The sequence below is a fragment of the Bubalus kerabau genome, chromosome 2, assembly GCF_029407905.1.
Source record: "Bubalus kerabau isolate K-KA32 ecotype Philippines breed swamp buffalo chromosome 2, PCC_UOA_SB_1v2, whole genome shotgun sequence".
Taxonomy (NCBI): Eukaryota; Metazoa; Chordata; class Mammalia; order Artiodactyla; family Bovidae; genus Bubalus; species Bubalus kerabau.
The window spans coordinates 183,362,717-183,375,677 of NC_073625.1; the positions used below are offsets into that span (position 1 = coordinate 183,362,717).

At 40.1% G+C, this 12,961-nt stretch overlaps 1 protein-coding gene across 3 annotated transcripts in view; it reads right to left on the bottom strand.

Annotated features, from left to right (window-relative positions):
* Positions 1–213: 213 nt before the first annotated feature.
* DNAJC13 (DnaJ heat shock protein family (Hsp40) member C13) overlaps positions 214–12,961 on the bottom strand; it is a 152,232-nt gene continuing 139,484 nt past the window's right edge. For all 3 annotated transcript variants that reach the window (XM_055569685.1, XM_055569684.1, XM_055569686.1), the window contains exons 54-56: positions 12,731–12,874; positions 6,832–6,931; positions 214–1,080 (exon numbers count right to left, since the gene is read on the bottom strand). In XM_055569685.1, the coding sequence (XP_055425660.1) occupies positions 974–1,080; positions 6,832–6,931; positions 12,731–12,874 (351 nt within the window). In that variant the 3' untranslated portion in view covers positions 214–973. The remainder of the gene's footprint in view (positions 1,081–6,831; positions 6,932–12,730; positions 12,875–12,961) is intronic.

The following is a 12,961-nucleotide window of genomic DNA, read 5'->3' on the forward strand; positions in this document are numbered from 1 at the left end:
TACTGTGTGAAAAATAAATGAGATGCTGTGCCTGGAAATATAGATATGCTGAAATATTAATGAAGGGATTTAGGAATGATCAGGTATGTCAATGTAGCTATCTGTATGATATATTGGAAATGTGAGGCAAAGTTTGTGTTTATTACCACTACTAAATCTATCTTAGAAATAAAAATGTAAGGTCTTTAAAGGGAAAAATTAAACTAGAATGGATATCATTAACAAAGCAGTCAATTCCCTTTATTTTTAAAATTTTATGTACACATATGAATGATCTGTATAATGTACATTCAATATAGAAAGCTTTATATATTTGATAATGTATAGAACATTTCACAATTACACTAATCTCTTACATAACATCTTGACATCTGTTTTAAAATTTTTTTGCACAAGCTCCTTTTTCATTCAATTTGGTAAAGCCAGTTATATATATCAACAAGTACTGTGAGCTCTCAGGAGGTTAAATGATTGAGGAGAGGGTACCAGTGAACAGGTGCAAGGACAAAACCTAAAAGTGTTCAACAATGGGAGAACAGCCAGGCAGACTTGAGGCAGTAGAGGGAGATGCCCTTCTGGGGGCTCAGTAACTTTGATTTCCCAATCTCTGTAGACTGCAGTTCAACCCCACAGTCACACTAATTCGAAAAAACATTATAAAAACTAGGAAGAAACCTTTGTCTTTTTGATTCACAGTCTTGTAAACAGATATAAAGGAACAAAATGTGCTTACATACATCAAGAAAAAAAATTCTTGTGTACCCACTTAGGTTGATCCACAGAGTGCTTTCTTATAACGTGATACAATTAGAATCACTGACTTTTTTCCTAAATAAAAATATATTTATAGAAAAAGGAATAACACTGTCATGAATCCAGGAGAAAGGCAGTTAAGAGTTTTCTTCAATGGATCAGCTGGAGGAATGTGGACAGGGCACTGGCCTTTCAGCGTTTATTGTCTCTCATGAAAGTTTCACGTCTGATAGCCAAGGTCACCTGCCTCATGGTCTACAGGAGGCGGCAAGTTGGACATGACTGATGAGGATGTCCCTGCAGTAAGGTAGCCAGCAACTCCAGGTCCTGCAAGAGAAAAAAAGGAAAACCTTCTAAAGAGCAGTCATGTGAGAACACCAACCTTTATGAAAATGTGAGAACCAGGTCAAGCATCCCAGCACAAGGACCTGATGCAATCTATTAGGATTATCTAAGCATACAACAAAAATCTTAACAACACCTGCAACACCATTTTCATGGTTTGCCTTTACTATATGACAAAGTTAAAAATCATTTCAAAATTTATGCTAGACAGTAACACTGGTGAGGAAACATGGAAAAATTTTCCCTTCTCACATCTGGGAAGTTCATTTTAAAAAAAATCCTGGGCACTGAAGGATATAGCTAATGTCAAATGAGGAAAAAAAAAAAAAAAAAAAAAGGGAAACAAACTCTGTACTCGAGTTAGCCCATTCAAAAGTCATACTTGATGAAATTCACAACAAAAACACTTCCATCTATACTTAAGTTAAACCTATTTTCATTTGGTGCAAAAAAATGCTACTGTAACAAATAACACCAAATGAACAAGGGTCTCTGAGAAAGATAAGGCAAACTCTGGACACCTAGTCATAGGTCAAAACATGAATGCTATGGAAAAGGTATTAGTATTTTAGTTTTATATGTCTTGACTCTTCAGTCTCTAGTGCACAAAAATGCCATTATCCCAGCATTTATTAAGATGTGTCCTATGAGCATATAGCCTTCTAGTTTAACTTAAAACACTGCAGGGACATTTAATTACACCTCAGAATCACTGCACAACTGTACAAAGTATTTGTAAAAGACTCTGTACTATAGCATAGTACTACATATTGAGCAATATTTTTAGCTGAAATCATAGGAAACAAAGCAAACGGCTAGGGAACATTGAAGAGTTAGGACTAGAAAGGCAGAGGAAGTGGCATGCATTTAGCAAAATGGTTCTCTACCTGCTTCAGAGAGCTACACAGAAGTTAGCAAGCTGCCTGGTGGAGCGGATCTAAAGTCCGCTCCTGAGGTGAAGGGGGCTGCTGCCAGTGAGAAGGGAAGGAGAGACACCTGAGGGGAAAAAAGAAATATAAGCAGCAAGGGAAGTTGTAAGGAAGTGCAAACAGCAGAGCAGGCTGAAAGGCTAAGGTCTAATAGGGACTGAAGTAGGACAAAAGGGAACAATATAGATTTATCTTTTTTTTTTTTTTTTAACCTCTTGAGCATTTGTACTGAGGATTTGAAGAAAGCAGACACTGTAGCATGTGGTTACACGCAGCCAGAGACAACTCAGCCTGCATGAACTACCACATGCCACCTGGAATGCCCAGGCACCTGGAACTTTGAACTTAGAAAACTTAAGGATTTTCTGTTTTTTTAAGGCATGGCGGGCTTACATCTATCAACCCCTGCTGTCAATTAATCAGGACACCAGGCCTTACATAGACTGCTCAGGAGAGACAGCAGGGAGGACAGGAGACACACCCCCTTGACAGGCAGAGACACATCCCACTGACAGGCAGTTCAGAGCTACAGTGCCACACCATTATTTACTTCCTACCAACGTTCCACTCTGGACCCTAGGCAGCAGCCAGATTGCTAGGGAATAAACCCTTAAGAATAACCCCCTGAACACTCCAGATTGGTATAGTCCCTGAGCACTTCTGATTGTGGGCTCAACTTTGTTCACAACAAACGAATTGATTATGAGACCAAATCACGAGTGCTAAATATAGAAAACGGACTAAGGATATAGTGCTCAGACTACATGCTGAGGCACTCTGGGGCAAATTCTGGGACACCACTGAATATTTTAAATCTGGAGACACAGTGACATCTGTTGGATACCGTACGACTACTCTCAAATTGTTTGAATGTAACTACTTAATAAAATTAATTACTATTTCTTTTGGTCTAGGGATAAAGAAAAAAAATCACTAAGCTATGAAGGCACTGTGAACTGAGAATCTGGGAACCTCTGGGCTAAAATATAAACTGTGAACGATGGACCCTGAAGGATTATCCAGGGGAGATCAAATTCTAGTGCCACCATTTGCCTCTTTAGCAAAGACAGGTCAATTCCTGATATTTCTTTAAATGAAGTCTGAGATGCTCTCTCCCTCACATCTCTGGCCTCTTCCAGACATGTCTGGTTTCTAAGGGGCAGGAAGCTACAGGCTGCTAGGATGGGGCAATGTTTTCTCCAGAGACTTGTGGAAGCAAAGAGTAGGGTCTGCCAGAAATGGAGTACATGGCACACTGTGTAAGGCTGCTGGAGTTAAGAGGGAAGAGAAAAGATAAAAATCAACAAAGAATCCCACAGAACGGAATTGGCTACCACAATAGAGTAGTGAAAGGAGTGTGGGCTTTGGTGAAAATGAACATGGGATTTTCAGTGGGGAAAATTAAAAAAAAAAGAAAAAGGAAGCCCTGCCTCAGCAGCAGTGCCCTACTATAAACTGACACTGACCTTAGGAAATCTTTCCTAACATGGCTCCCATTGTGTAGTCTTGGACACATATAAAGACAAAAACAAAAGGTAATAAAAAACCCAATTGTGCAAAGATCTAATGAACTAGTCTGATGAGAGGCCCAAGAAACACTCCCTCTCTCCCTTTGACGACCTTAGGAAGCCAAGTTAACTATCCTGCTGCTGCTGCTGCTGCTGCTAAGTCGCTTTAGTCGTGTCCGACTCTGTGCGACCCCATAGATGGCAGCCCACGAGGCTCCCCCGTCCCTGGGATTCTCCAGGCAAGAACACTGGAGTGGGTTGCCATTTCCTTCTCCAATGCATGAAAGTGAAAAGTGAAAATGAAGTCGCTCAGTTGTGTCCAACTCTTAGCGACCCTTTGGACTGCAGCCTACCAGGCTCCTCTGTCCACAGGATTCTCCAGGCAAGAGTACTGGAGTGGGGTGCCATTGCCTTTTCCAAGTTAACTATCCTACCTGCCTCTAATTAAGTAGAATAATTAAGTGTACAGTACAAAGTTCTTCATCTCCAATTCCGGCTCCTAAATCATCTTCGCCTTGGCCTGTTTCTCTTCCTTTCCCTGTTTTTGCTTTCTCTATTGATTTTCTAGGTGAGGAAATTTGAGGATTTTCACTGCTGAAATGCTTGTCAGCACCAAACTCTTCTAGAACCTAAGAAATGGTTAAGTAACACAGGGCCCTGGACAGTGAGCAGATACAGCTAATCCACACCATGGGTAAAGTTCCATTGAAGCACTTTTGATGAACATTTATCACAAGACATAACAATATGCCAGGCTAGGGAGTCAGTCTCCTCTCAATTTATTAACACTGAGTAATCTGGCCTAGAATATTTTAATTTTTATTCCAAACTCGGAGCATGTGACTGAATGACATTTCCTCAGCAGCCAGGAAGAAAATCATAAATGTATTTTTGGTCATTCCAATCTTATTTTGAAATAGTAATTAACTTTATCTCCATCTCCTAAATAAGTCCACATATCAGAAGAAAGGGCTGGTGATGACTTGTGTTCTCACGGTACCTTATTTTATTTGCAAACTGATTAGAGGGGTTTCGTACAATCTGAATCTTCTCAAGACTGAAGGCAGGATGGAGTAAATTTAAAATTCCAATTCAATACAACATTGTATACACTCCATGGAGTTTCACATAATGAGATCTTATCATTATTAGAAGTACTTGCCCCTTTTATCAAACAGTGACACGCAACACATCAACAGAAAAGTTCAAACACAAAAAATAATCGGTAACCCGAGCAATAAATACACATCAGTTCAATTGGCAGCACTTTCACAACAAAAGAACATACCAACTCGATGATGCACTATGAACTGGACAGTTTGGGGGCCAACTCAGCTCAGAACTAGTCCAGATTGTCCTACGTTGACTGATATGACTGCAGACTTCAGCAATGACCTTCACAATAGACACAGTAACCCGAGGCCCTTTCTAGGGTGGGATTTATACCACCCTCCACTTTGATGGCTTTATTAGAATTTCTGCCCCTTGAGCTGGACCAAGGATGTAAAAAAATTCACAAACCCAAGCCTTTCTCCTCTGCTAACCTTCACTCTCTACAGCTCATCAAAGCTGCTTCTCACAACTCATTCAGAAGCCACCAGAAGGATCCCAGTAAAAAGAAAGGCAAGACAGAAATCTATTTAATCCCTGAACTTTTTCTATAATATTAGGAAATGCGGGTGGGGCTGAGGACCCAAATGATTTTGAAAGAAACTCTAGGTCTCTAAAGATAAATCCCTCTTGTGTATTTTAACCACAGACCACTTGACCCACAACTGTTAGTACATCAAGGACCACCTGCAGTCTTTTATTCCATCCAGTAAGGTCAATGGATGTGAAGGTCACTCAAGGACAAAAGCATTAGATGATGCCTTCCTAAGGACGCTTATAACCTACATATCTCCCTATTCTTCAAGGTCAAATTTTAAGCAAGCTTACTCTGAGCTAGAAAAAAATAAGGCAGATTTTTCAATCATACAATTCTTACATACAAAAAAGGTGGTATTGTGTAAACTTTCTGGGCAGAATTTAAAGAGGTAAAGTTCTTGGTGTGTCTATGAGAACATACTCCTACTTAGAAGCTACAACTTGAAAGATCTGGAAGAGACTAAGACCGTATTCTAGGTATCTCTCTCCATAGCCAACATAGGGCAGGTGATGGGAAAGTGAGAAGGGAGACCTATGGCCTCTACTCTTATGTACACACATGCACAGCACCACATGTTTGTAAACTCTACAGCTCTGATTATAAATTTTAGTGGACTAATATTGAAGAGGTCACAGTGAGAAAAAAGCAGTAATGTCACAATCAATCCTAAAATTAAAACCATGCAAACTTTCTCCAAAGTCCCTATTTTGGATTAGTCAAGATTTAGTCTTCAGGATTTATAAATTTCTATACTAGTGATAAGGATTATTAAAATAATCACACTGGTATGAGAAATATTGGGTAGTAATTTTTTCTCTTAATTTACCTACATCATCTCTGGTTAGAGGAGGTTGTAGGGCTGACATTTAAAAAAATACACTATAATTTCAGGCAATGGCAAGAACCACTTAATATTCCTAAGGTTAATTTCAAACTAAAAACTTTAATACCAAAGACTATATTTCATTTTTCATCATTTAGTAGTTTAATGCTATGACCTTCTTTTTAAACAGAAGCCAATACGAAAATGAGTATTTCAGAATTATTATGTTAAAATAAGTGTGCCAAATGGACAAATATCTGGAGTTTCTTTTGACGCCCAGGCAGCAAAATATCCTTTCCTTTATGGCACCCATATATTTCCTCCCATGAGAATACAAGCCTTAAATATTTAATAAAATTACAGATTAATCACTGGTAACTTAGAAGAAAAAATATTTGACATGTGAGTGTGCATAGTTGGAACTTCAATCTATTAATCTGACAGAATGGAATGATGCTATCATGTTTCTGATACTGATAATTCTGAGTAAATACTTCTCCACTCTTTATGTACATGTTCAAGATAAACATTTTAATACAGCCATACCCAAAATATAAAGTATGACATCCTGGATTGACTGGGTTAAAAACTGATCAGAGTCCACTTTGTAGTCAGCATACATTCAACACCACAACAGTCCGTATGTTGTCTGGGCTAGAATCAGGGGTCCACTGCACGTCCATGACATCTCCAAGATGGGTAGTTATAATAGGAATCTAGGAAAACTCTCTAAATGCTGTTTTCAGTCTAGACAGGGCAAAAGGAAGGTCCATATGGCTACTGCCATATGTCTTAGGAAAGAGAATTGGGTGTGCTTTGGTTTACCTGTGAGGTATCCTGCTGTTTGTGACTCAGAAATAAACAAATCATGTTTCTGATCTTTGAAGGCACTCCAGACGGAAGAACGAGACAGGATTTCATTCACCTAGGGAAGTAAAACAAACTCTTTGAACATAAACCAACTGGATGTTGGTAGATTAGATTAAAAAGAAAAAGCAAACTTCCAAGACAAACCAAAGAGGCCAACTCAGGCAAGGTCCAAAGATGAACCGAGACCTCACATTCATCACACACTCTACACCAGGCACATCTCATTAAACCAGACCCAAAGAAATGCCTAAATCAGTCTTCCCTCTAAACTTGGACTCGACTATTCAGACTTATTGGTTTGTATGTAATTTGGGCAGTAAGATATTCATGTGATAGTAACAACTGGCTGACTGTGGTGTGGGCTCATGAAGTTATTTCTGAGGAAGCGATCTGGGGACAAAATATTGCAAAATTCAAGCTAAAACTTAAAGCACTCTTTCAAACTATGGATGTGACCTGTTAGAAGGAATCAGTGAACTAAAATAGCCAGGACTGGGTGAATTTAATTCATATGACCATTATATCTACTACTGTGGGCAAGAATCCCCTAGAAGAAATCCCCAGAGTCAACAAAGAGTTTGAAATGCAGTACTTGGGTGAAATTTCAACAACAGAATCTGATCCTGGTTCGTTTCCAAGGCAAAAATATTTAACATCACAGTAATCTAAGTCTATGTTCCAACTGCTGATGCCAAAGAAGCTGAAACTTAGTGGTTCTACAAAGACCTAGAATACTTTCTAGAACTACTAATAACACCCCCCAAAAATGTCCTTTTCATCATAAGGGATTGGAATGCAAAAGTAGGAAGTCAGGAGATACCTGGAATAACAGGCAAGTTTGGCCTTGGGGTACAAAATGAAGTAGGGCAAAGGCTAACAGTTTTGTCAAGAGAACATGCTGGTCACACCAAACATGCCTTTCCAATAACCCAAGAGATGACTCTACACATGGACATCACTAGATGGTCAATACCAAAATCAGGATGATTATGTTCTTTGCAACCAAGGATGGAGATACTCTATACGGTCAGTCAAAACAAGACCTAGAAGCCACTGTGGTTCAAAGTATCAGTTATTTATTGCAAAATTCAGGCTGAAATTGAGGAAAACCACTAGGCCATTCAGGATGCCTAGAGAACTATGAATGGAAGTTCGTAACATTGTACAGGAGGCAGTGACCAAAACCATCCCAAAGAAAAAGAAATCCAAGAAGGCAAAATGGTTTTTGGATGAAGCTTCACAAGTAGCTGAAGAAAGGAGAGAAGTGAAAGGCAAAGGAGGAAGGGAAAGATATGCAAACTGAATGCAGAGTTCCAGAGAATAGCAACAAGAGATAAGAAGGCCTTCTTCGATGAACAATGCAAAGAAATAGAGGGGAAAAAATAGAATGGGAAAGACTAGAGATCTCTTCAAGAAAATTGGAGATATCAAGGGAATATTTCATGCAAGGACGGGCACAATAAAGGACAGAAACAGTAAGGATCTAACAGAAGCAGAAGAGATTAAGAAGAGGTGGCAAGAATACATAGGAGAACTATACAAAAAAAGGTTTTGATGACCCGTATAAGCACGATGGTGTGGTCACTCACCTAGAGTCAGACATCCAGAAGCATGAAGTCAAGTGGGCCTTAGAAGCATTACTATGAACAAAGCTAATGGAGGTGACTGAACTCCAGCTGAGTTATTTAAAATCCTAAAGGTTGATGCTGTTTTAAAGTGTTTTAAAGTACTGAACTCAGTATGTCTGCAAATTTGGAAAACTCAGCCATGGCCACAGGGATGGAAAAGATGTTTTCATTCTAATCCCAAAGAAGGGCAATGCCAAAGAATGTTCAAACTACTGCACAACTGTGCTCATTTCACATGCTAGCAAGGTAATGCTCAAAATCCTTCAAGCTAGAATTCAGCAGTATGTGAACCAAGAATTTCCAGATATACAAGCTGGGTTTAGAAAAGGCAGAGGTATCAGAGATCAATTTGCCAACATCCACTGGATCATAGAAAAAGCAAGAGAATTCCAAAAAATTCACTTCTGCTTCACTGACTACATGAAAGTCTTTTGACTATGTAGATCAAACTGTATAGATCAAACAAACTGGAAAATTCTTAGATGGGAGTACCAGATCACCATTTCTGTCTCCTGAGAAACCTGTATATGGGTCAAGAAGCAACAGTTAGAACCAGACATGGAACAACTGACTGGTTCCAAACTGGGAAAGGAGTATGTCAAGTCTGTATATTGTCACCCTGCTTATTTAACTTATATGGAAAGTACATCATGTGAAATGCCAGGCTGGATGAACACAAGCTGGAATCAAGATTGTTGGGAGAAATATCAACAACCTCAGATATGCAGATGATACCACTCTAATGGCAGAAAACAAAGAGGAACTAAAGAGCCTCTCACTGCAGATGGTGATTACAGATAGGAAATTAAAAGACACTTGCTCCTTGAAAGAAAAACTATGATGAACCTAGACAGCATATTAAAAAGTGGGGACATTATTTTGCTGATAAAGGTCCATCCAGTCAAAGCTATGGTTTTTCCAGTAGTCACATATGGATGTGAGAGTTGGATCATGAAGAAGGCAGAGCGCTAAAAAATTGATGCTTTTGAACTGTGGTGCCAGAGAAGATTCTATCTAGAGAGTTGCTTGGACACAGGGAGATCAAACCAGTCAATCTTAAAGGAAATCAACCCTGAATATTCATTAGAAGGACTGATACTGAAGCTCCAATACTTTCGCCACCTGATGTAAAGAGCCAACTTACTGGAAAAGACTCTGATGCTGGGAACGACTGAGGGCAGGAGGAGAAGGGGTAGGGGGGAACAAAGGATGAGACGGTTGGATGGCATCACTGACTCAATGGACATAAGTTTGAGCAAACGCCAGGAAATAGTGCAGGACAGAGAAACACGTGTGCTGCAGCCCATGCGGCTGCAGAGTCGGACACGACTTAGTGACTGAACAACAATGAACAATCTGGAAAGTATCAGTATATCACATATAAAATGCACAGTATCAATGACTTGTGTGTAAATGCATACTAAGAGGCAAGACATGTTTCTTCTGGGAAAAAGATTTAAGAAAAAAAAACAACTTAAGAAATTTCAATGTAGAAGGTATCTTTCACATATCAAGGTTCAGATCAAATATTTATGGAGCACTCAAATCATGGGTTCCACAGTGGACACAAAGATGAGAAAGACATTCTCTGTCCCTGAAGTGCCTACAGTCTAGGAAAGGAGAGAGATGGTGCCAGATAACATAATGGGAAGCATTAAAGTAGAGATACACATGGGGACCATGAGAGTCCAAAAGACTCTTTCTCCCAACCACGGAGCGAAGCAGTGGTGAAAGTGATTCGTTGTGAATGTGCTGGAGTTTCTACTTTGGAAATTATTGTAATTCTTTCCTTCCCTTGTGAGTGGAAGGTGGTTATCAAGGGTTGCTCTGTTAATTCTCATCAACAGGAATCCAGTGGCACGTTGAGGGGAGCATGATTGGGGGCACGTGGTACACAGGAATGCCTTTGCTTGGCATTCAGAACACCCACAGGCAAGTTTAATAAACATATAGTTAATGACTGCAATAGCACATGCCATCTCTCTTCTTTATTTTCACTCCAAACAGCTCAAATGATAAGTCTGCTAGAAGGGAAAATGGCATAAAAAATGCTTCTTTAGTTGGAACATACAAACACAGTGGATTCACTCAAGGAAAGCTTTAAGTCAGTTTAAATCTTCAGAAGAACATTAGTAAATAGAAATAGTCCAAATACCTATGAACAGATAAATGGGTAAACATGGCATATACGTACAATGGAACATTATTCAGCCTTAAAAAGGAAGCAAGTGTTGAAACACACTGTAACACAGTTGAACCCTGAAAACATGCTAAGAGACAGAAGCCAGACACAGGTCACATATTGCATGATTCCACTTATGTGAAATGTCCAGAATTCCTAGAAAATAAGAGTGGTGACTACCAGAAGCTGAGGGAAAGAAGAAATCGGAAATAACTACTTAATAACTATTTTTGGGAACTAGGTAGTGGTGGTTATATAACTTTTTTTTTTTAATTTATTTTTGGCTGTGCTCATATTCACTGCTGCACGTGGGCTTTCTCTAGTTGTAGAACAGCGGCTACTCTCTAGTTGTGGTGTGCAGGCTTCACCTTGTGCTCTAGGGTGCGGGGGTCTCAGTAGTTGTGGCGCACAGGGTTAGTTGTCCCAAGCCATGTGGGATTCTCCACATGTGGGATCAGGGATCAAAGCTGCAACCCCTGCATTGGCAGGTGGATTTTTAACCACTGGACCACCAGGGAAGCCCCACAACATGGTTAATGTACTGAGTATCAGTGAATTTTTCACTTTAAAAGGGTTAATTTTACGTTATGTGAATTTCGCTTAAATTAAAAAAAAAAAAAGAGAAAGCATTACTAAATGGACTATATAATATTGAATGAGGAACTCCTCAGAAGCAATATTAAGAATAAAACCAATGAGGAAAATAAAATTACTGAACTGGTTTGAACTAGGTGTGCTCATGCAGCTGAAACAATTGTAGAGTGGAGTGTTACTCTCTCAGCTATGTCCGACTCTTTGCCACGCCATGGACTGTAGTCCCCCCAGGCTCATAAGTTCATGGAATTCTCCAGGCAAGAATACTGGAGTGGGTAGCCATTCCCTTCTCCAGGGGATCTTCCTGATCCAGGAACTGAAACTGGGTCTTCCTGAATTGCAGGTGGATTCTTCACTGTCTGAGCCACCAGGGAAGCCCAGCTGATACACATTAATACACACCTAATTGATGCTTTTGAACTGTGGTGTTAGAGAAGACTCTTGAGAGTCCCTTGGACTGCAAGGAAATCCAACCAGTCCATTCTAAAGGAGATCAGCCCTGGGATTTCTTTGGAAGGAATAATGCTAAAGCTGAAACTCCAGTACTTTGGCCACCTTATGCGAAGAGTTGACTCATTGGAAAAGACTCTGATGCTGGGAGGGACTCGGGGCAGGAGGAGAAGGGGACGACAGAGGATGAGATGGCTGGATGGCATCACTGACTCGATGGACGTAAGTCTGAGTGAACTCCGGGAGTTGGTGATGGACAGGAAGGCCTGGCCTGCTGGGATTCATGGGGTCGCAGAGTCGGACATGACTGAGCGACTGAACTGAACTGAAGTTGCAACAAAAGAAACTTTGTTGGGCTAATAGCCAATACTTTGTAAGTGCTAATGAAGGAGATGAAACTAAAATGATATTCTGTATCTTTTTAAAGATATTAGGGTAGAGTCAGTGAAACTGGTTATCACTATTTCACAAGAACTTCTAGAATTAAAAGTTGATCTTAATCAGCACTAAATGCTCAACATTCTTCTATGCTTAAGAATGTGCAACACGCTATCACTATCCAGAGAAAGAATCCCCCTGGTGACTATCTGTTGTTGTTTAGTTGCTAAGTTGGGTCAGACTCTTTTGCAACCCCATGGACTGTAGCCTGCCAGGATCCTCTGTCCAAGGGATTTCCCAGATAAGAATATTGAAGTGGGGTGCCATTTCGTTCTCCAGGGGATCTTCCTGACCCAGGGAGCAAACCCACATCTCCTGCACTGGCAGAAGGATTCTTTACCACTGAGCTACCAGGGAAGCCCCATTTGAGTATATGGTTTGTGTTTATGAGGCAGCTATGCTAGTCCATTTGTGATCTTGGGATCTGCCCCAGTTATGGTCAACAAACACACCTTTAAGTAGAACCTGAGCTGAGGTGCATGGATCACCAATGGTCAAGACCCCTGGTTTCGAAAATGCCTTGTAGTAATTAACAGATCAAGTTACCTCTGTGCAGACTCACCTGTTCTCCATGCTGCAGGCTTCGAGTCATTGCCTTGAGAGCTTTAACAATCTGAGCCTTTGTGGCTGCTGGGCTGTCCAGATTTTCAAGGCCAATGCCTTCAAGTAATTTTAAAAGGTATGGGACCAAATCTACTTTCAGGGCCTAGAAGAAAATATTAAGTATATATGTGTGTGTATGTATATGTGCATATACACACACATATGCTTTAAAAAAAAATGTAAGCCATCC